At 40.6% G+C, this 24,455-nt stretch overlaps 1 protein-coding gene across 2 annotated transcripts in view; it reads right to left on the bottom strand.

Moving 5' to 3' along the window:
- Positions 1–22,466, bottom strand: part of LOC110501767 (SEC14 domain and spectrin repeat-containing protein 1) — a 57,116-nt gene extending 34,650 nt beyond the window's left edge. For both annotated transcript variants that reach the window (XM_021579545.3, XM_021579547.3), the window contains exons 1-5: positions 22,133–22,466; positions 19,879–19,931; positions 19,649–19,726; positions 8,813–8,921; positions 2,441–2,531 (exon numbers count right to left, since the gene is read on the bottom strand). In XM_021579545.3, the coding sequence (XP_021435220.2) occupies positions 2,441–2,531; positions 8,813–8,921; positions 19,649–19,703 (255 nt within the window). In that variant the 5' untranslated portion in view covers positions 19,704–19,726; positions 19,879–19,931; positions 22,133–22,466. The remainder of the gene's footprint in view (positions 1–2,440; positions 2,532–8,812; positions 8,922–19,648; positions 19,727–19,878; positions 19,932–22,132) is intronic.
- Between the last annotated feature and the right edge of the window lie 1,989 nt (positions 22,467–24,455).

Raw genomic sequence — 24,455 nt, 5'->3', positions numbered from 1 at the left:
CATTTTGAAGCTGATCCATTTGCTCGTGCTCTGCTACACAGTACAGTCATATCTGACTAAGATCATAACATGATGTCAGAAGTGCTTCAACCTCGTCAATATAAATATAAAACAGGAGATATTATTTCACAGAAAATAATAATGTTCCTTGAGTTTAGAGCGGCAAAAAGTAGCTAACAGCTCACTGCTCTCTCATGTCTCGTCCTGGAGCAGAGCAGCCTAAGCCGAGCCGTTGCTATAGATACTCAGACTCAGAGCGCCATGACCTGCCTGCACACAGACAGAAAGTGATAGAAAGAGAGGAGCAGCTAACGGATTTACTAATAGAGGAGGTTATTTCGGGTTTCGGGCCGGGCCAGGCTTTAAATTTAGTAGATGCAATCGGACCTGGGTAGGGTAGGGCCTGAATGTCGCAGGCCTGGGTAGGACTCGGGCTTAAAATTCATGCCAGTGCAGGGCTCTACTAAAAGATCACTTCTTCCTCTCTGACCATAAGCAGTTTCAACTCGCTATTTGCATTTGAGGTTTGGTTCAACAGAAACGGTCATATGGACACCGGAACACATTAAGATATTATTTTACTGTAATAGACAAGAACTTAACTTTTTTTAGCGATACCCTTTTTATGTCTCAACTCCCCAAATGTAAAACAGAGCAGACCATACTAAAACAGGAGTATCAATGAACATGATTTTGGGAAATGTATGCTTAGTTTCTGCTAACAGCATTTCCGGTACCATGATGTATGCTAGCAGCATTTTAGCCAGACTGTTATGCGCTAGCAGCTGTCTAGTCTGTGTTTTAAAAATGTGCAATGAGGATAAAAAGTCATATATATAAGGAATTGGCAACACGTTCTCATTCTGAGAAATAAGCATCTTCTCATCCAGGTAGCCCACTTGATTTCAACATCTAAACAAAGTGAACAGGCTATGTTGTTTAAACAGTTGGAGACAGACAGGAGGATGTATTCATAACAGTTCAACTGTTCTACCTTGTTAGCAAGCAAATACATCCAAGGTGGCTAGACTTGAAATATACAGATTAGCTGCCTACTCACTAGCACGTGGGCTTGTGCTAGAGAGATTGTTTATGAGACCTATGTTACATTTCTATAATGCCTGCTACCCAGTGGCGGTTCTAGCTTGTATGGCTCCCTGGGCGAACTCCCGTTTCAACGCATCCCAAAAGACTCAATATATCGCAAAAGATACAAAATATGCAACAATATGAAAAAAATGCAACAATGTTTGTGAAACTATATATGTTCACAGTATTATGAATTAATTGTGGTTTATTTGGCAGCATTTCATAGTGTTGGTTTTAGTACTGTACAAAGTTAGAGGAGCGCTAATTGATAGATTCCCCCGCTCCCCCTACCTCGGGCTTCCAGTGGGGAGACCTGAGGTCAACCTACCCCCGCCCCCTCCCGATCTCGTACTTTTGAGTGGGAGACCTTCCCAGGCAGTAGCCTGCCTAGCTCACCAACTAGAATCAGGGCGCCCACTCTGACAAGGTTCATTGACCCACAGTCCCACACGGTGACATGATATCATTGACGTGACATGCAAATGAGCGATAGAAAACCGATCGTGAATGTCCCCATTCCAAAAATGTTTGTATGGGCGCCCTGTGCTGCCCTGTGCTGCTGCCCGTGTCGCCCATACCTAAATCCACTACTGCTGCTACCAGAAGAAGGTCATTATTAGTGGATGTGCATATTGCACGGTTCTGGTTAAATCTGCTAAAAATAAATAATGTTCACAGACAGATGTGAAAGCCAGATTAGTGATTATTGCAAAAAAAAGCATGTTAAACTATTCTGATAAAATAATTAAATGATTAGTGGTAGTGGAAGGCTTATATTTAGCCTAGATATCATTTTACAAGCCCTGAATTCATTAGATTATTCCTGAGTGTTTGAAATGCAGTATTGTATTGTGCAACAAAGCTTATTTAGAGAAAGCATTTTTTTTTTTTTTATCTATATATATTGTGAATCACCCATAAATTTGAAAAAATCTAGATCTAGAATCTAGATTTTTAGGCCATATCGACCAACCTTACCACACCCTCCCCTACAAGAATCTGTTATAGCAGACGGCTATAATCTCCTGACTGTTTCTATGCAGAGTATAACACAGACAGTAGCAACTGACTAACTGCAATAAACTCCATGTCCTTGCCCTATATGAGTAATCATTCTGTCAAATTGTAGATGATTTTATTAGTATTCACTCTATATGACTGTAATGTATTCCACTATACATTCCAAAGGGAGTAGTTAGACAGGCCTTCTTCTATTTGATCCACAGAAATATGGACTTCTCATCTCGCTGTAGTGTGGGGGTAAACTGTGGTTTTATCCTTAAAGGAACACATCTGCCCTGATTATCAGTTCCTACCTGCAACATGAACCCTTTCTTCTATCAGTTCCTACCTGCAACATGAGCACCACCGTCTTCACTATGTTCCACTGAGACTTCCGTCCATCCACGATGACTGTGAAGCCTCTTGCTTTACACTTGTCACTGAAGAGAGGAGAGAAGATAGGGAAAAAAACATGGTGATTACGTCTACCTGTAATAATGTGTGCTCTTGCTCCATGAATCTGACACCAAGGATCCCAATCTGGCCCTTAAATAAGACAGTTTCATATATGCAGATGAAGCAAGCATGACTACAGCAATTGAACCCAGAACCTTGGTGCCACGCTCTTAACAACTGAGCCACAGAGGACCATAAAGCCAAGGTAAATATTGAACAGAAGTGTGTGATCATCATGCAGGAGACATAAGCTTACATAGCGTGATCCTTCTTAGCATATTATTTTGGTCATCTCTCCTACAGACTAATGTAGCAGAACTATCTCAATCTAAATAGAATGCTGAGAGGCCAATGAGTATGCAATAGTGTTGCTATACAAGTGCTTTTTCAAAGGCAATGGAGCCACCTATCAGCAACCTATCCTTAACTCAATATACAGTATACTGAACAAAAAAATAAACGCAACATGCATCAACGTCAAAGATTTTACTGAGTTACAGTTCATATAAGGAAATCAGACAATTGATATAAATAAATTATGCCCTAATCTATGGATTTCACATGACTGGGAATACAGATATGTATCTGTCGGTCACAGATACCTTAAAAAAATGGGCCTAACAATGGGCCTCAGGAGCTCGTCATGTTATTTTTGTGAATTAAAATTGCTATCGATAAAATGCAATTGTGTTCGTTGTCAGTAGTTTATGCCTGCGAATACCATGACCACACCGTCAAAAATGGGATACTCTGTTCACAACGTAGACATCAGAAAACCGTCAACACAACGCCATCCACGTGGTCTGCAGTTCTGGGGTTGGTTGAACCTACTGCAAATTCTCTAAAACAACTTTGGAGGTGATTTATTGAAGTGAAATTAACATTAAATTCTATTGTGGACATTCCTGCAGTCAGCATGCCAATTGCATGCTCCCCCAAAACTTGAGACATCTGTGACATTGTGTTTTGTGACAAAACTGCACCTTTTAGAGTGGCCTTTTATTGTCCTCAGTATGATCGTGCTGTTTAATCAGCTTCTTGATATGCCAAACCTGTCAGGTGGATGGATACTCTTGGCAAAGGAAAATGCCCACTAACAGGGATGTAAACAAATTAGAGCACAACATTTGAGAGAAACAAGCTTTTTGTGCATATGGAACATTTCTGGGATCTTTTATTTCAGCTCATGAAACATGGGACCACCACTTTATACAGTGGTGTAAAGTACTTAAGTAAAAATACTTGAAAGTACTACTTAAGTAGTTTTTAGGGGGATATGTACTTTACTTTACTATTTACACTACCGTTCAAAAGTTTGGGGTTACTTAGACATTTCCTTGTTTTTGAAAGAAAGCACATTTTTGTCCATTAAAATAACATCAAATTGATCAGAAATACAGTGTAGACATTGCTAATGTTGCAAATGACTATTGTAGATGGAAACGGCTGATTTTTAATGGAATATCCACATAGGTTTACAGAGGCCCATTATCAGCAACCATCACTCCTGTGTTCCATGGCACGTTGTGTTAGCTAATCCATGTTTATCATTTTAAAAGGCAAATTGATCATTAGAAATCATTTTGCAATTATGTTACCACAGCTGAAAACTGTTGTGCTAATTAAAGAAGCAATAACACTGGCCTTCTTTGGACTAGTTGAGTATCCGGAGCATCAGCATTTGTGGGTTCGATTACAGGCTCAAAGTGGCCAGAAACAAAGAGCTTTCTTCTGAAACTCGTCAGTCTATTCTTGTTCTGAGAAATTAAGGCTATTCCATGCGAGAAATTTCCAAGAAACTGAAGATCTCGTACAACAGAACAACTTCATCAAATAGTACCCGCAAAACACCAGTCTCAACGTTAACAGTGAAGAGGTGACTCCGGAATTCTTGCCTTCTAGGCAGAGTTGCAAAGATTTAGCCATATCTCAGACTGGCCAATAAAAAGAAAAGATTAAGATGGGCAAAAGAACACAGACACTGGACAGAGGAACTATGCCTAGAAGGCCAGCATTCCGGAGTCACCTCTTCACTGTTGACGTTGAGACTGGTGTTTTGCAGATACTATTTAATACAAATGTAATACAAAACATTTAAAACCTACATGTAAATTGCATAGGAGGAACTACCATGTGGGTACAAAATGTAAAATTACATAGAGTAATTAAAAAATATTTTGACGGAGAAGAAATGACTCCTTGTAAATTATAAGAAAGGAAGATGTTCTTAACCAAATACTTTTATTTTGTGTGTTTGTTTTTTGTTTCCTGAGTGTGTGTGTGTATTGACAAGAGATTTATATTATGGACAGAAGATGGACCCTAATTTTGGTAATAAGTGTTGTAAACAACAGTGATATTTGAAGCTTGCCACTGGTATAAAACATTAGGTCTTCTGTATTCTCCAGTAGTAAATTGGCAGACGCCTCAGTATTAGTTCTAATACAAGGTATCAGGTGCCGTGACCAATTAAAAGGTACAAATACCATAACTACTCTCCATGGAAGTGGGTATCATTACCTTGAAAAATTGTTAAAATGGACATATATTCGCAGCCGGCCGCGACCGGGGGGTCCATGGGGCGACACACAATTGGCCTAGCGTCGTCCGGGTTAGGGAGGGATTGGCCGGTAGGGATATCCTTGTCTCATCGCGCACTAGCGACTCCTGTGGCGGACCGAGCGCAGTGCGCGCTAACCAGGTTACCAGGGGCACGGTGTTTCCTCCGACACATTGGTGCGGCTGGCTTCCGGGTTGGATGCGCGCTGTGTTAAGAAGCAGTGCGGCTTGGTTGGGTTGTGTTTCGGAGGATGCATGGCTTTCGACCTTTGTCTCTCCCGAGCCCATACGGGAGTTGTAGCGATGAGACAATATAGTAACTACTAACAATTGGGGTAAAATTTAAATAATTAATTCATTAATTTAAAAAAGTACATATATTAGAGCCGTGAGTGATGAAATCTAAACACTCTCGACACAGAGAGAGGCGCAAAAATAACCCCCATTGAAATGTCATCTGTTGTTTCTGACAGATAGAATAGAAAAGGTAAACTATAACAAAGCCATAAAGGCATTGAAAGAAGCGCAAGAGCATTCTACCAATTCAGCTTGAATATGAAAAAAATCTAATCATGGATAAAATTGGGCAGCATTTCCCTGCCGACGGAAAAATTCTAATCTATTAAATAATTCTGTGATGCTATTGTGAGTTGGCACAATGACATATAAGATCAATCAAAAGCTCAATATACCAGCGTTTTGATGTTAGCATTCTATAAACAAAAAAGCAAAACTGATAAAAACCAAAAATATTAGATGCACTCAGCATAAACGCACTAACCGTACCGTTAGTTAAGTAAATTGAGTATTTAGTATACTTATTGGTTATAGTAGTATGCCAAATGTTCCCGGTTGTCGTACTACATTCGGCAAAATACGAAGTATACAAGCAGTGGACACTATTTCCGTGATTTTAGGACCCATAATACAATTGTTCTGAAAATGGGCGTGGCTTCACAACGTTTTAAAATGGCAGATAATATGCATCAGAAGTCCGACAAGAGTGGATACAAATTCATTGCTTTAACTAATTATGACAAATGTAAAGAAAATGTTGAGCAATGTTATAAAGTAATGACTTTTCAAATAAGTTACATTACACGTTATGTTGGCTGACAATTTGTTAGTTACTCTATCCTTATGAACGGCATAGCATATCATTACAGCAGTATGTACCTGTAATATATATTTGCTAGCTACCTAAGGTTAGTTGGCTACTAATACATCAAACTTTTCAGTATATTAACTATATGCTATCCAACTACCCAATGTTTATTGACTTGATTATTCATGTCTTTCTTAGCTTAGCTAAATGGTACAGTCGTTGTGCGTTCTCAATGGACATTGTTAATGTGGATGGTTCGTAAATTCGCTCTGGCTATCAGCTCCAACGAAAAGAGAAAGAAAACCTTTAAAGGGGTTGAATGACCTCTATTCTGACTTCCTGGTGAGACCTAATCACCCTCACTAGAAAGAAAGAAGACATTGGGTGAGATTTAAATGGGCTATGTAAACACTAATAATTAGGAAGAAGTTTATAATTTGAATTGTTATTCTAATTTGTTTATTTTTTATTGAACAGGCAGTGTTGTTGTTTTTTAATTACCGGTCCCCTGGGGCTTTTGGTAAATATACAAATTTGTTTCTTCACATGTCTGCCTATAAAACATTTTTTTTTTTTTCCCACCTCCAGTTTATATGAAGAAGTGTATTGCTGTTGTTGTGTTGTTTGTTTATTTTTGTCTTTGTTTGTTTTGATACAAATTTCACTAGATTGGGTCTACTGTACAGTTGGGATTTCTTCCTAAGGGCTAACTCTGCGGGGAGGTCACCAGTATGATAAGGGAGTATAAGCAAATTAGCAAAATGGTTTCAACAGTATTTCATTGGTTGATTTATGGCTTAGTTATCTTTTTTGCAATAATGCTTATTATAAATTATGATAAAACTTCTTCGGGCTAGGCCCCTTTGTTCTCAATTTCCACCTGACTGACGTGCCCAAAGTAAACTACCTGTTGCTCAGGCCCTGAAGCCAGGATATGCATATAATTGGTACCATTGGAAAAACTTTGAAGTTTGTGGAAATGTTAAAATAATGTAGGAGAATATAACACAATATATACGGTAGGAGGAAATCCAAAGAAAAACCAACACACCTCCAGGCTGTGTAACGGCTATTTTACGAAGAAGGAGAGTGATGAAGTACTGCATCAAATGACTTGGTCTCCACAATCCCATGACCACAACCAAATTGAGGTGGTTTGTGATGAGTAGGACCGCAGAGTGAAGGAAAAGAAGCCAACAAGTGCTCAGCATATGTGGGAACTCCTTCAAGACAGTTGGAAAAGCATTCCAGCTGAAGCTGGTTGAGAGAATGTCAAGAGTGTGCAAAGCTGTCATATAAAATATATTTTGATTTGTTTAACAATTTTTTGGTCACTACATGATTCCATGTGTGTTATTTCATAGTTCTACAATGTTGAAAATAGTAAAAATAAAGAAAAACCTTTGATTGAGGTGTTCTAAAACGTTTGACCACTAGTGTATGCTAGTGTTTTTTTTTGGCTTATGCAGGCTTGTTGCCTTGTGTGACTTAGTTATACATCTGGGCATACAGATAAGAGTCGGGTGCGACCGCAGTATGCGACATCCCGTTTGTACTAGCTGCAGGAACTCCTCTGTGTGGAATCTTGCAGGAAGGAACACACAATGTTGGCAATGTCAGCTAGCTTAATCTACACAGACAAGCTAAACTCATTTTATACATTCTGTTCCCCACTGTTTGCACACATCTGCCAACTGCCACATAGACAAAGAGGTTGGACTTTTCTTTGACAGCTGAGAGCCAACTCTGTTCGTTGGTCCTTCACTATGCACTGTTGAAGTGCATAGTTAACTGCTCCATTTTTGCAAATCTTATAAGTTGTTGTTTGAAGATTCTGCAGTCTCTCTTCCCTTTGAACAGATAAAATACCCTACACCCCTCATTACTTTCCTGGATTAAGATTTTGTACTTATCCACTGTGGCTTTTGTTCGCACCAACAATGTTACCTCCAGCTACTTCCCTCTCCACGCGGGGGCCAGCAGGGTTGCTGTTTATCCCATTTCCTATTTGATATGGCTATTGAGCCTCTTGCTATCGCCCTGAGGGCGGAGGAGAGGATTAAGGGAATACTAAGGAGCGACATAACTCACAAGGTGTCCTTATATACAGACAATCTTCTTTTATTCATCTCTAATCAGTGTAGATGAAGGAGAAGATACAGATTTATTTTTAAGCCTTGAGCCAATTGAGACATGTATTGTGTATGTGTGCCATTCAATGGGCAAGACAAAATATTTAAGTGTTAGGTGCCAGGCACACCGGTTTGAGTGTGTCAAGAACTGCAACGCTGATGGGTTTTTCATGCTCAGCAGTTTCATGTGTGTATCAAGAATGGTCCACCACCCAAAGGACATCCAGTCAACTAGACACAACTATGGGATGCATTGGAGTCAACATGGGCCAGCATCCCTGTGAAACGCTTTCAACACCTTGTAGAGTCCATGCCCCGACGAATTGAGGCTGTTCTGAGGGCAATAAGGGGGTGCAACTCAATATTAGGAAGGTGTTCCTAATATTTTGTTCTCTCAGTGTATGTGTCTAGATGTATACAGTATAAGTCAATGGTGATAATACAGGGTGTGCCAGTAATGGGATCTTACCTGGGGATGCCAAGGAGGTAATCCAACGTGGAGCTGAGCTCCTCCATACTGGTCTGTTCTGTACATAGTGGAATGGTAAGGATCAGCCCACTGCGTCTGTCCTTGCCTCCTGTGAATGTGAAACAACCAGAAAATAAACTCTTAGTCACCTTATGCAGAAATAAAGTTGATATAAATAATTGTATTTCTCATTGAAATAAAATCTATTTTGCAAGAGAGACCTGGTGTATCTACCGTAGTGGGCGTACCCATTAGAGTACCAGTCAAATTGCCATGGTCAGAGGTTCCAAGGCAGTTCTAATCCTAATTCTAAGGTATCTACATGGATTAATTGTATGAGTCATTAACAATGAATCTTCAGAGAATGCACACTAAAAATTGCATGTAAAATAACAGTCATATAACGGCAGGTTTGGAGAAGGTCAGGCAGAACCAAGTATTCAAAGTCTGCCAAGAATCAACTATTAAAGGAGGAGTAACGTCTTGTAAACGCCAAGGATAGCTGCAATGATGGTGGAAGCTCTGCCTCTGGGTGTATCCCAAATGTTGCCCTATTTGTGCACTACTTTTGACTCCGATCCAAAAATGTTGAGGACCTCTTGGCCGCAGAGACAAAAGATTGTTGTTTCCAGCAATTCTAGATATTTTGCAATGGCTTATGCCGTGTTCTTATGCTTCTAAGTGACTCAAACATTATAACAAAATCTATGGGCACCAAATGCCATGACATTCTAGTCAATGAATAGCAATCTCACATAAGTGTTCCTTTTGTCCAGGTGGGAAAGGGCAGTGTGGAGTGCAATAGAGATGGCATTATCTGTGGATCTGTTTGGGCGGTATGCAAATTGAGTGGGTCTAGGGTTTCTGGGAGAATGGTGTTGATGTGAGCCATTACCAACCTTTCAAAGCACTTCATGGCTACGGACGTGAGTGCTACGGGTCTGTAGCCATTAAAGCAATTTGCCTTTGTGATCTTGGGCACAGGGACTATGGTGGTCTGCTTGAAACATGTTGGTATTACAGACTCAATCAGGGACATGTTGAAAATGTCAGTGAAGACACCTACCTACCAGTTGGTCAGCACATGCTCGGAGCACATGCCCTGGTAATCTGTCTGGCCCCGCAGCCTTGTGTATGTTGACCTGTTTAAAGGTCTTACTCATATTGCCTACGGAGAGCGTGATCACACAGTCATCCGGAACAGCTGATGCTCTCATGCATGCCTCAGTGTTACTTGCCTCGAAGCGAGCAAAGAAGTGATTGAGGTTGGCTCATGTCACTGGGCAGCTCGCAGCTGTGCTTCCCTTTGTAGTCTGTAATAGTTTGCAAGCCCTGCCACATAAGACGAGCGTCAGAGCCGGTGTAGTATGATTCAATCTTAGCCCTGTATTGACGCTTTGCCTGTTTGATGGTTCGACGCAGGGCATAGCAGGATTTCTTGTAAGCTTCCGGGTTAGAGTCCTAGACCTTGAAAGCGGCAGCTCTACCCTTTAGCTCAGTGCGGATGTTGCCTGTAATCCATGGCTTCTGGTTGGGGTATGTACTGTATGTACAGTCACTGTGGGGACCACGTCCTCAATGCACTTATTGATAAAGCCAGTGACTGATGTGGTGTACTCCTCAATGCCATTAGGAGAATCCCGGAACATGTTCCAGTCTGTGATAGCAAAACAGTCCAAACAGTGACAATATGTACGTGGAGAGGTATACGCCCACTAAAAACCACTTAGCATCTCGAGTGATGGAGTAGCCACGATTAACAACATAAAATGAGTGATGTGGGTGAAAACAGTGGCAGTGATAGCCATGGAGACAGAGAATATATTATTGGCAAAAAGGGTTAAACTGTTTCAGTAATTTGGAAGTGGTTTGGCTTTTTGAAGTCCGACCAAGAGCAGAGCAATGTTCGGTGCAAATTGTTCCGTAGACAGGTGGCTAAGTTTGGTAATATGACAAACCTTTTTCAACATCTGAAGCAAAATCACTCTTTGGAACATGCATGAAGTTTGAGTTTGCGCCACGGTATTGATAAATGCCCCTCAATCAACAGCCAATCTAGGGATGTTTGCCCGAAGCAGTCAACACCGACAGAAATGATGCCCTACAAGCAAACATTGAAAAGACAAAGACATCACAAATGCTATTATGCATTGCATTGCTAAGGACATGCTACCAATTAGCACAGTCGAAAAGGAATGTTTCAAGAGGCTTATCAAATTAATTGACCCTAGGTACGTGCTCCCTGGCCACAAACATGGAACAATACCTTAAAGTATAAATGTAACTTTTATTTAACTAGGCAAGTCAGTTAAGAACAACTTCTTATTTACAATGACTGACTATCGTGGAACAGTGGGTTAACTGCCTTGTTCAGGGGTAAAACAACAGATTGTTACCTTGTCAGTAGTCAGTTAGCCACTGATAGCAGTCATCAGCTAACCTTAGCCCGGTCAACTCCTGCCAGTCTGCACAGCGCAATTCAACCCAGAGCATACCGGACTGCTTTTTCTCCACATCTCCGGTTTCCTACTGCAGGTCTACCCCCTGGCTAACATCTCTGTCCCAAAGCAAGCACCAGTGAGCCTGGAACTAGCCTCGTGCTAGGCCCATCTCCCGGCTAGGTCCATCAGCCACTCCTTGGGCTACAAAACATATTTTGCCAATTGGCCTTGGCCCCTTTTACTGCTGACACGGAGCCCCGCTGATCCATTACGAGTGGTTTCAACAGGCTCCTCCGTCGCGACGTCCCCTGAAGGCCCATCTGCTAGCCTGCTAGCCGCGGCCCGCTAGCTGTCTAGAGCATATTGGACTGTTAGCTGAAGAGGACCATCAGCCAATTTCTTGGGCTACAATACCTATTTTGCCAATTGGCCTGGACCCATTTACTGCCTACACGGAGCCCTGTCAATCCAACACGACTGGTCAACCAACGTAACCGTCCGAGGGGGCTACAACAGACTTCTTCCATCGCGACGCCCCCTAAGGCCCTTCTGCTAGCCCCGGCCCACTAGCTGTCAGAATCGCCGTGTCTCCAGCTCGCCTAGCTACCCACGGGTCCCTATGATCACTTGGCTATGCATGCCTCTCCCAATATCCATTGCTGTTTTGGTTAGTGATTATTGCCTTATTTCACTGTAGAGCCTCCATGCGGTGACCTCTCCTGGTCTAAATTATGTCTCTAGAGACAAAACCTCTCTCATCGTCACTCAATGCCTAGGTTTACCTCCACTGTATTCACATCCTACAATACCCTTGTCTGTACATTATGCCTTCAATCTATTCTTCAGCTCCAGAAACCTACTCCTTTTACTCTCTGTTCCGAACGCAATAGACGACCAGCTCTTATAGTCTTTAGCCATACCCTTATCCTACTCCTCCTCTGTTCCTCTGGTGATGTAGAGGTTAATCCAGGCCCTGCAGCGCCTTGCTCCACTCCCATTCCCCAGGCACTCTCATTTGTAACCGTAAAAACCTTGTAACCGTAAAAACCATGGTTTCATGCACGTTAACATTAGAAACCTCCTCCCTAAGTTTGTTTTATTCACTGTTTTAGCACACTCTGCCAAACCAGATGTCCTAGCCGTGTCTGAATCCTGACTTAGGAAGGCCATCCTGAAATTTCCATCCCTAACTATAACATTTTCCTACAAGATAGAACTGCCAAAGGGGGCCGAGTTGCAATCTACTGCAGAGATAGCCTGCAGAGTTATGTCATACTATCCAGGTCTGTGCCCAAACAATTCAAGCTTCTACTTCTAAATATCCACCTTTCCAGATACAATTCTTTCACAGTTGCCACTTGTAATAGACCCCCTTCTGCCCCTAGCTGTGCCCTGGACACCATATGTGAATTGATTGCCCCCCATCTATCTTCAGAGCTCGTACTGTTAGGTGACCTAAACTGGGACATGCTTAACACCCTGGCCGTTCTACAATCTAAACTAGATGCCCTCAATCTCACACAACCAGCATCTCAGCGATCACTGCCTCATTGCCTGCATCCGTAATGGGTCTGCGGTCAAACGACCACACCTCATCACAGTCAAACGCTCCCTAAATCACTTCAGCGAGCAGGCCTGTCTAATCGACCTGGCCTGGGTATCCTGGAAGGATATTGACCTAGTTCCGTCAATAGAGGATGCCTGGTTATTCTTTAAAAGTGCTTTCCTCACCATCATAAATAAGCATTCCCCAATCAAAAAATGGAAAACCAGGAACAGAGCCCTTGGTTCACTCCAGACCTGACTGCATTTGACCAGCACAAAAACATCCTGTGGCGTACTGCATTACAACACTCCTTCCGTAGCCTCCAGCTGTTCTTAAATGCTAGTAAAACTAAATGCATGCTCTTCAACCGTTCGCTGCCCGCACCCGCCCTTCTGACTAGCATCACTACTCTGGACGGTTCTGACTTAGAATATGTGGACAACTACAAATACCTAGGTGTCTGGTTAAACTGTAAACTCTCCTTCCAGACTCACTCTCCTTCCAGACTCACATTAAACATCTCCAATCCAAAATTACATCTAGAATCAGCTTCCTATTTCGCAACAAAGCATCCTTCACTCATGCTGCCAAACATACCCCCGTAAAACTGACTATCCTACCGATCCTTGACTTCGGCGATGTCATTTACAAAATAGTCTCCAACACTCTTCCAGTTCTCTGCTGCCAATGACTGGAACGAATTGCAAAAATCACTGAAGCTGGAGACTCATATCTCCCTCACTAACTTTAAGCATCAGCTGTCAGAGCAGCTCACAGATCATTGCACCTGTACATAGCCCATCTGTAAATAGCCCATCCAACTACCTCATCCCCATATTGTTTTTTTTGCTCCTTTGCACCCCAATATCTCTACTTGTGCACATTCATCTTCAGCATATCTATCACTCCAGTGTTTATTTGCTAAATTGTAATTAGTTCGCCACTATGGCCAATTTATTGCTTTACCTCCCTAATCTTAACTAATTTGCACACACTGTATATAGATTTTTTTCTATTGTGTTATTAACTGTATGTTTGTTTATTCCATGGGTAACTCTGTGTTGTTGTTTGTGTTTCACTGCATTGCTTTATCTTGGCCAGGTCGCAGTTTTAAATGAGAACTTGTTCTCAACTGTTAAATATAGGTGAAATAAAATACATTTAAAAATTCGATTTAGCAACCTTTCGGTTACTGACCTGACACTCTAACCACTAGTCTACCTGCTGGTTACTGGCCCAACGCTCTAACCACTAGGCTACCTGCTGGTTACTGGCCCAATGCTCTAACCACTAGGCTACCTGCCTAGTGGTTTGTTCAGGCATTAGGTATTCTTGAGTCTGAAGCAGATATGCACCTTTTAAACATTATTTTATTAATATAGTGATAATTATCGTTATCGAATGAAAAAATATAAAGATATTCGTGATAATCTGCCATATCGCCCAGCCCTAATACCGCCTCTACCTTGTCACAACACAACTGATTGGCTCAAATGCATTTATGAAGGAAAGAAATTCCATAATTAATCAGGCACACCTGTTAATTGAAATGCATTCCAGGTGGCCACCTCATGAAGCTGGTTGAGAGAATGTCAAGAGTGTGCAAAGCTGTCATCAAGGCACAGGGTGGCTACTTTGAAGAATCTCAAATATAAAATATATTTTGATTTGTTTAACACTTTATTGCTTACTAGATTATTCCATATGTGTTATTTCATAGTTTCGATGTCTTCACAATTATTCTACAATGTAGAAAATAGTAAAAATAAAGAAAACCCTGGAATGAGTAGGTGTGTCCAAAACTTTGACTGGTAAAAGTATGTGAACCCTTTTGAATTACCTGGATTTCTGCATAAATTGGGCATAACATTTTATCTGACCTTCATCTAAGTCACAACAATATGCAAACACAGTCTACTTAAACTAATAACACACAAACAATTATACGTTTTCATGTCTTTACTGAACACACCATGTCAACATTCACAGTCCAGGGTGGCAAAAGTACAGTGCCTTGCGAAAGTATTCGGCCCCCTTGAACTTTGCGACCTTTTGCCACATTTCAGGCTTCAAACATAAAGATATAAAACTGATATACGCTTGGGTCGCTTGGGGTATGTCTCTATCAGTTTTGCACATCGAGAGACTGAATTTTTTTCCCATTCCTCTTTGCAAAACAGCTCGAGCTCAGTGAGGTTGGATGGAGAGCATTTGTGAACAGCAGTTTTCAGTTCTTTCCACAGATTCTCGATTGGATTCAGGTCTGGACTTTGACTTGGCCATTCTAACACCTGGATATGTTTATTTTTGAACCATTCCATTGTAGATTTTGCTTTATGTTTTGGATCATTGTCTTGTTGGAAGACAAATCTCCGTCCCAGTCTCAGGTCTTTTGCAGACTCCATCAGGTTTTCTTCCAGAATGGTCCTGTATTTGGCTCCATCCATCTTCCCATCAATTTTAACCATCTTCCCTGTCCCTGCTGAAGAAAAGCAGGCCCAAACCATGATGCTGCCACCACCATGTTTGACAGTGGGGATGGTGTGTTCAGCTGTGTTGCTTTTACGCCAAACATAAGGTTTTGCATTGTTGCCAAAAAGTTCAATTTTGGTTTCATCTGACCAGAGCACCTTCTTCCACATGTTTGGTGTGTCTCCCAGGTGGCTTGTGGCAAACTTTAAACGACACTTTTTATGGATATCTTTAAGAAATGGCTTTCTTCTTGCCACTCTTCCATAAAGGCCAGATTTGTGCAATATACGACTGATTGTTGTCCTATGGACAGAGTCTCCCACCTCAGCTGTAGATCTCTGCATTTCATCCAGAGTGATCATGGGCCTCTCGGCTGCATCTCTGATCAGTCTTCTCCTTGTATGAGCTGAAAGTTTAGAGGGACGGCCAGGTCGTGGTAGATTTGCAGTGGTCTGATACTCCTTCCATTTCAATATTTTCGCTTGCACAGTGCTCCTTGGGATGTTTAAAGCTTGGGAAATCTTTTTGTATCCAAATCCGGCTTTAAACTTCTTCACAACAGTATCTCGGACCTGCCTGGTGTGTTCCTTGTTCTTCATGATGCTCTCTGCGCTTTTAACGGACCTCTGAGACTATCACAGTGCAGGTGCATTTATACGGAGACTTGATTACACACAGGTGGATTGTATTTATCCTCATTAGTCACTTAGGTCAACATTGGATCATTCAGAGATCCTCACTGAACTTCTGGAGAGAGTTTGCTGCACTGAAAGTAAAGGGGCTGAATAATTTTGCACGCCCAATTTTTCAGTTTTTGATTTGTTAAAAAAGTTTGAAATATCCAATAAATGTCGTTCCACTTCATGATTGTGTCCCACTTGTTGTTGATTCTTCACAAAAAAAACAGTTTTATATCTTTATGTTTGAAGCCTGAAATGTGGCAAAAGGTCGCAAAGTTCAAGGGGGCCGAATACTTTCGCAAGGCACTGTATGTGAACCCTTGGGTTTAATAACTGGTTGACCCTCCTTTGGCAGCAATAACCTCAACCAAACGTTTTATGTAGTTGCGGATCAGACCTGCACAACGGTCAGGAGGAATTTTGGACCATTCCTCTTTACAAAACTGTTTCAGTTCAGAAATATTCTTTGGATGTCTGGTGTGAACCACTCTTTTGAGGTCATTCCACAGCATCTCAATCGGGTTGAGGTCAGGACTCTGACTGGGCCACTCCAGAAGGCATAATTATGTTGCAAATTTATTTGTGTTTTGGGTTGTTGTCCTGTTGCATCACCCAAGTTCTGATGAGCTTCAATTGGCGGACACATTCTCCTGCAAAATGTCTTGATAAACTTGGGAATTAATTTTTTTGTTCGAGGCATAGTTCACATCAGGCAATGCTTCTTGTGAATAGCAATCTCAAATTTTGTGACTGTTTTTTATAGGGAAAGGCATCTCCAATCTCATCTCATTGATTGGACTCCAGTTTAGCTGACTCCTTTTGGAGAAGTCATTAGCCTAGGGGTTCAAATACTTTTTCCAACCTACACTGTGAAAGTTTAAATGATGTATTCAATAGACACAAGAAAAGTACAATAATGTGTGTGTTATTAGTTTAAGCACACTGTGTTTGTCTATTGTTGTAACTTAGATGAAGATCAGATCACATGTTATGACCAATTTATGCAGAAATCCAAGTAATTCCACATACTTTTTCTTGCCACTGTACTGTATATCGTTTTTTTTTCATCATATTTTTTGGAGAGGAGAAAGGGGAAACACTGATTACAGTTGTTTGTCCTTCTTGGAAAAGGAGACCCGAGCACGCCCTCATTCTCATCGATGGGGCTATAGTGGAGCAGGTTGAGAGCTTCAAGTTCCTTAGCGTCCACATCACCAACAAACTAACATGGTCCAAGCACACCAAGACAGTCATAAAGAGGGCACAACAAAACCTATTCCCTCTCAGGAGACTGAAAAGATTTGTCATGGGTCCTCAGATCCTCAAAAGGTTCTACAGCTGCACCATTGAGAGCATCCTGACGGGTTGCATCTCACTGCCTGGTATGGCAACTGCTCGGCCTCTGACCGCAAGGCACTACAGAGGATAGTGCGTACGGCCCAATACTTCACTGGGGCTAAGCTTCCTGCCATCCAGGATCTCTATACCAGGCAGTGTCAGAAGAAGTCCCTAAAAATTGTCAAAGACTCCAGCCACCCTAGTCATAGACTGTTCTCTCTGCTACCGCATGGCAAGCGGTACCTGAGCGCTAAGTCTAGGTCCAAGAGGCTTCTAAACAGCTTCTACCCCCAAGCCATAAGACTCCTGGACATCTAATCAAAGGGCTACCCAGACTATTTGCATTGCCCCCTCCCCTTTTAACGCTGCTGCTACTCTCTGTTATTATCTATGCATAGTCACTTTATAACTCTACCTACATGTACATACTACCTCAATTACCTTGACTAACCGGTGCCCATTGACTCTGTACACTGACTCTGTACCAGTACCCTCTGTATATAGCCGTGCTGTTGTTATTTTACTGCTGCTCTTTAATTATTTGTTACTTTTATTTCTTAATTTATTTGAGGTATTTTTCTTAAAACTGCATTGTTGGTTAAGGGCTTGTAAGTAAGCATTTCACTGTGAGGTCTACACCTGTTCTAATCGACATATGTGACAAATGAATCTAACATAAATCTAGAAATCTGTTATAAATTTGAAGTTTTTGCAGGTCTTAGTCCCTCAATTTTACATATAGCTTAGTCCCTCAATTTTACATATAGCTTAGTCCCTCAATTTTACATATAGCTTAGTCCCTCAATTTTACATCTAGCTAAGATGTTGGGTGTAGTACTTTTCAAGTGAAAAAATGTGCATGGAAACTAGTAGTGCACTGCAGACAGTAGGGTCTCGTTGCTGCTGAGCCCTCGAATCTCTCTCGTTGAATGACAGCAAACACTTCATAGAAGAATCCCGGCCATAGTTCCCACCCCTACAGCTACTGAACTATAACATGCCTCAAGAAAAACTGTGTGAGCGCGAACAGCCAAAAAACATCCTGCCGAACACCAAAACTAACAGAAAGGCTCATAAAACGCTCTCATTTCTCATAACATATCTGTATAATTATGAGGGGGATGAACCAACAGACTGACTAGTGCCACATGTCAAGGCTAAAATGGTAAAAGCAACAACTCTTGTTCTCATCAAAGTTAGTTTAGTGTCCACTATGAGTCAGTGACGTAAAAGCAATAGCTCTTTGTCAAAGTTAGTCTTCTATCAAGCCAGTGTGAGTCAGTGAGCGGTATAGTCATGTACCTACACTTGATGACTAGAGAAGTAAAAGCAACTCCTCATCAAAGTTAGTCTTCTGTCAAGCCAGAGTGAGTCAGGCAGTAACCTTGTCACAACATTTCCCTGAATGAAAAGCAGCAGCTCTGTTCATTGTTTTTCTTTTATGTGTGTAAGACTCTAAACACAGGAAACCACATGATTTTCCTGAAACAATTATGCGTCTGTTTGAGACCTTTTCCAGTCTGGAAATAACAACAAAACAATTTTAAACTAGCAGAAGTCTTAATTTAACACTCACTGGCAAATGTTGAAGTATTCAAACATTTATGTCTAAACTATTATTTTGCCAAAATTAGAAACTCAATCTCAAGAGAAACCCCATTTACTCGCTAACAAAATCAGTGTGAAGTATTTAACGTACAGCAGCTCAATCCAAGACATTGTTATCTTAGTAGCAAACAAGATAATAACAGCTATTACCATCAAAACAAATTCTATATTGTCAAAATGTGTGAACTGAACTATTAGCTTTCATTATACTTTCAGTGTCACAAGTAGAATAAAGATATATTCTATTCTAATGCCACAAGCCTTCATTTTGTTGTGTATCTAGCGCCTGGTAAGTCAGTGAGACCTTCAACAGTATTCTGAACACTCAGCATCTCTGGAGAGTCCCTCTCTGATGCAGTCCTGATGCTGTGACCTTCAAATCAGAGTCATCAACATGATGAGAAACCTAATTCGGGCAGCAGCAGGCAGGGCAGAACAACAGGCCATTATCATTCACCTTCATCACAACACACTGCCTGCCAGCAGCAAGAGTAGAGAGGGGTATTTATCAGACCACCAAGGACCAGCTTCTACACTCCTAGTACAACTATGATGATTAAACAAATTGATGAAAGTGAGAGTTAGATGTGTGGTACACATAAAGCTTGACAATCCTGGGATTTATATGAGCCTGCATATCTTGAAGTGTCTTTTTTTGTCAACTCTGCCTGCCTTTTATTTATTTGATAATGCTCACTCTCACCACTGTACTCACCACAAACATTTTTGACTGATTGGAGCATGTTATTACCTGACAAGAAGGCTAGGCGTTTCTTCAGAATGGGCAGTATGTTGGTGGCATCCATCCTGGCAAGTTCCACCCTTCAGTCTGAAAAGTAAAGATGTAGGTATAGCAAAGCAGGTGACATGATAATGACATGATCACTCACACACGCGCACACATACAACATAGCATTTAGAACTGTAATCACTTTGTCAATGAAACGCCAAATGATACAATGAAAAGGCTAGATGCTTTACCTTCCTGGAAATCACAGGTACCTCCTTCAAACTTTTCCTTCTGGGCACATGTTCTGTAATGAGGACAAAGAGATGAGAACAAGTCAACATTATAGATAAGTAGCAACTAGCTCAATATTGACAATCATGTTGACAAACAAATCATCCCCAAACGTGGAATCAAGACATACCTTGTTACTTTGTGAGAACAAAACAATCTCCAGGCACTTAGGTAGGCTACAGTATCAAGTTATGAAGTATGAAGAAGGAAGTGTAACTGTTCTGTTCTATTGTATTCTATTAGCTTCAAATACACCAATAAACTTACATGATTCTGCTAAACAAGCGGTGGGAGGATTACCCATCTGGGCTGTTATCATTAACATGTCTTGTCTTAACATCATCATATCCTTTCAGTCAAATCTGTTTTTATCCCAAAGACTGCAGAGTGTTAGATTTACATGGTTGCTGGCCAAATCAGTGTCGGGAAACATTTGAAACCCATTAGTAGATTGAAATGCAGCAAACTCTGACTTACTGCACAGTACTGAGCCACCCACTGGCATATTATCATAGATTACATGCCAAATGGCCTGGTCATGGGCCCTGGTCAAAAGTAGTGCACTACAAAGGGAATAGGGTACCATTTGGGATGAAGCCCTGTTTTACTGTACCTTCTTCTCTCTAACTTGCATGTAGTATAGTGTAATTTTGGGTTCATCCAGACTACAGTTATCAAATCACTATAACCATTAATAATGAAATAACCTTGTCCTTGTGTCATATATTATTAAAGAAAGTTGGGTTTGCTTTTTTTCCTGGAAAGTTAGTGTCTTTGAGCTATTATATCTAGATCAAATATGTGCATGATGTGTAAAGTGTGTTGACTGCCAGAGGCTACTGTAATTAGCAGTGGTGTAAAGTATTTAAATAAAAATACTTTAAAGTACTACTTAAGTAGTTTTGGGGGTATCAGTACTTCTTTTTACTGTTTATATGTTTGGCAACTTTTACTTCACTACATTCCTAAAGAAAATAATCTACTTTTTAATCCATACATTTTCCCCGACACCCAAAAGTACTCATTACATGTTGGCAGGTGGTCCAATTCACACACTTATCAAGAGAGCATCCCTGGTCATCCCTACTGCCTCTGGTCTGGCGGACTCACTAAACACAAATGCTTTGTTTGTAAATTATATCTGGGTGTTGCAGTGTGCCCCTGGTTATCCCTTAATTTAAAAAAATAAATGAAAAATGTGTAGTCTGGTTTGCTTAATATAAGGAATTTGAAATTATTTATACTTTTACTTTTGATACTTATATTTTAGCAATTACATTTACTTTTGATACTTAAGTAGATTTAAAACCAAATACTTTCAGACTTTTACTCAAGTAGGATTTTACTGGGTGACTGTCACTTTCACTTGAGTCCATTCCTATTAAGGTATCCTTACTAAGTATGACAATTGAGTACTTTTTCCACCACTGGTAAATAGCCACTGGATAATCTCACTCACATTCTCATACTCCTAGAATAAATAGTTATTCATATGTGGAGGCTGTAATTGATGACAATAACAATGCTACTTATTTTGATAAAAGGCATAATATTGTCAATTTGAATATTTGACTGCTACCAGAGCATTGATAATAGTTGTCCTTGCTTTCAAAGGTTGGCTTCAGTAATTCGATAATGATGACATTTTCAATGGCATTACCAATGGCCACGACGCATTGGCTAGGTATGAAAGGGGCGTTTATGAGGGTAGGCAATAATAGGCATGGTTGAGAATAAACAGACATACACTTTCTTACATTTAGGTTAAATTGCAAGTTTCGATATTAGGCTATCCTTATCTGTTGGCAGATCATTGTAGAATGGTTTTATAGCCAGGCACACTGCTATAGCCACGAGACAAAAGCCCTGAAATCGAAGGACCCACCTCCATGGCCTGTTCATCGCTCGAGCTCGTTTCGTACATTCTATCATGTAAGACCCTCTTCATGATGTATGAAATGTATGATGATATAGCTACACATTTGCTCACCCGTGCTGAATAAGAAGCAGCGTTTGTATAACTGTGGCGGTAGCACGAGGTTTTCCCCCAACAACTGGCTAGTGGCGACACAACCAACAGAAGCAATAAAACACTGTTGCGTTAGAGTAGGCTATGGCAGACACAATGACATTGAATCCCGCTCTAACCGTGTTCCCATTATAATCCTTGATAATGTTGCATTGTAACGACCGAAGGGACGATTTCATTCTTACCTCAGACGAAACAGGACGAAGTGTGTACCGTTATACGATGTTGAATCAACGTAGTTTGTAGGAGGTGCAGCAGTAGGCAGCTGTTTCTAGTGAAAAAATCGCAATGTTTATCTGACCGAGTTCCACTGATTTTTTGGACGGTTAGCCTACGTGATCACATCTTTTAAGGCTTTAGACGCCGTTATAAAAATTGTATCCTCAAAAAGTTACAACTCAGCCATATCGACACTGGATTTGCTATTGAAATATGGTTTGTTTTCAGGGGGCTGGACTTTTACTACAGAGGCCACTCCCAAACGGACAATACTTAGTGCTCTCGCTGCCCGGTAGAAACGGATTCAATGAGCCGTTTTCCATTCAAATGAAAAATATGGAAACTGTCAGAATGTATTATTTATAAAACATAAATTTTTATTATCATATAATGACAGTGAGGGCAAAACATTTTATTGTTTAAAAAGGTGAAGATTACATAAACATTTTATATTATATGTTTTATAAAGCTTTATAAACGTTATAACATGTTTATAAACATTTTAGTATTATTTTAGAGACAGTAGGCTAGGTAACGCTACCGTAAAATGGTCTATAAATAGTTTATAAACTGTTAACTAGGCTTATACGTTTGTGGATAGTTTATACAGCTGTAATAAACAGTAGGCAAGGTAATTATAGTCACTATTATAATAATTATTATTAATGTGTTCATTCATGTGTAATTGTGTATTTGTTATTTAGATGCAACTGATGAAGATAAGAAACACAAATAAGTATGTTCTCTGATAAATGCTGAACATTTATGTTTTGAAAATTTCCTCCCAAGTCAACAATCAAACTAATTTCCAACAATAGACTTTGTATATGGTCCCTTAATTTAAATTCATTACATGTTTAATATGTGTTTTCTATAGTAATGAGGTGTGCAACGTATTTAGGATTATTGTGTCTCTGAAGAACCACTAGATGTCTCTGCCTTTCTATTCTAAGCTGTGATAAAATGTTCCCTGCTCACATGCATGAATTGAGCAGTTCTGATTCAGGGCAGGCATGTTTTTATATGACGCAGCATACAACATGTTGACTGTCATTCTGACCCGAATTAGCTAATTTACATAAAACTGCATTTGTGCTTTAAATATTGCACTGAACAAAAATATAAAAGCAGCATGCAACAATTTCAAAGATTTTACTGAGTTACAGTTCATATAAGGAAATCAGTCCATTTAAATTAATTAATTAGGCCCTAATCTATGGATTTCACATGACTGGAATACAGATATGCATCTGTTGGTCACAGATACCTTAAAAAAAAAAGCTGACCACCATTTGCCTCATGCAGTGCAACACATCTCCTTCGCATAGAGTTGATCAGGCTGTTGATTATGGCCTGTGGAATGTTGTCCCAATCATTTTCAATGGCTGTGCAAAGTTTCTAGATATTGGCGGGAACTGGAACACTGTTGAATACGTTGATCCAGAGCATCCCAAACATGCTCAATGGGTGACGTGTCTGGTGAGTATGCAGGCCATGGAAGAACTGGGACATTTTCAGCTTCCAGGAATTGTGTACAGATCCTTGCAACATGGGGCTGTGCATTATCATGCTCAAACATGAGGTGATGGCGGTGGATAAATGGCACAACAATGGTCCTAAGGATCTCATCACGGCATCTCTGTGCATTCATATTGCCTCCAATAAAATGCAATTGTATTCGTTGTCCGTAGTTTATGCCTGCCCATACCATAACCCTACCGCCACCATGGGGCACTCTGTTCACAACGTTGACATCAGCAAACCGCTCGCCCACATGATCCTCCGTGAAGAGCACACTTCTCCAGCTTGCCAGTGGCCGTCGAAGGTGAGTATTTGCCCACTGAAGGTAGCTTATGGTAGAGAAATGAACATTCAATTATCTGGCAACAGATCTGGTGGACATTCCTGCAGTCAGCATGCCAATTGTAATCTCCCTCAAAACTTGAGACATCTGTGGCTTAGTGTTGTGTGACAAAACCATATTTTTGAGTGTCCCCAGCACAAGGTGTACCTGAGTAATAATCATGCTGTTTAATCAGCTTCTTGATATGCCACACCTGTCAGGTGGATGGATTATCTTGGCAAAGGAAAAATGCTAACTAACAGGGATGTAAAGAAATTTGCTCACAACATTTGAGAGAAATAAGGTTTTTGTGCATATGGAACATTTCTGGGATCTTTTCTTTCAGCTCATGAAACATGGGACAAAAAAACATTTATATTTGTGTCCATTGTACATCCATATCTATACGATGACTTAGTATTCCAAGTCAAATTGATAAAAAAGGC

Source organism: Oncorhynchus mykiss, chromosome 22 (assembly GCF_057628025.1).
Source record: "Oncorhynchus mykiss isolate SJ-2025 chromosome 22, ASM5762802v1, whole genome shotgun sequence".
NCBI lineage: Eukaryota > Metazoa > Chordata > Actinopteri > Salmoniformes > Salmonidae > Oncorhynchus > Oncorhynchus mykiss.
This window is presented reverse-complemented; position numbering and strand designations above follow the sequence as displayed.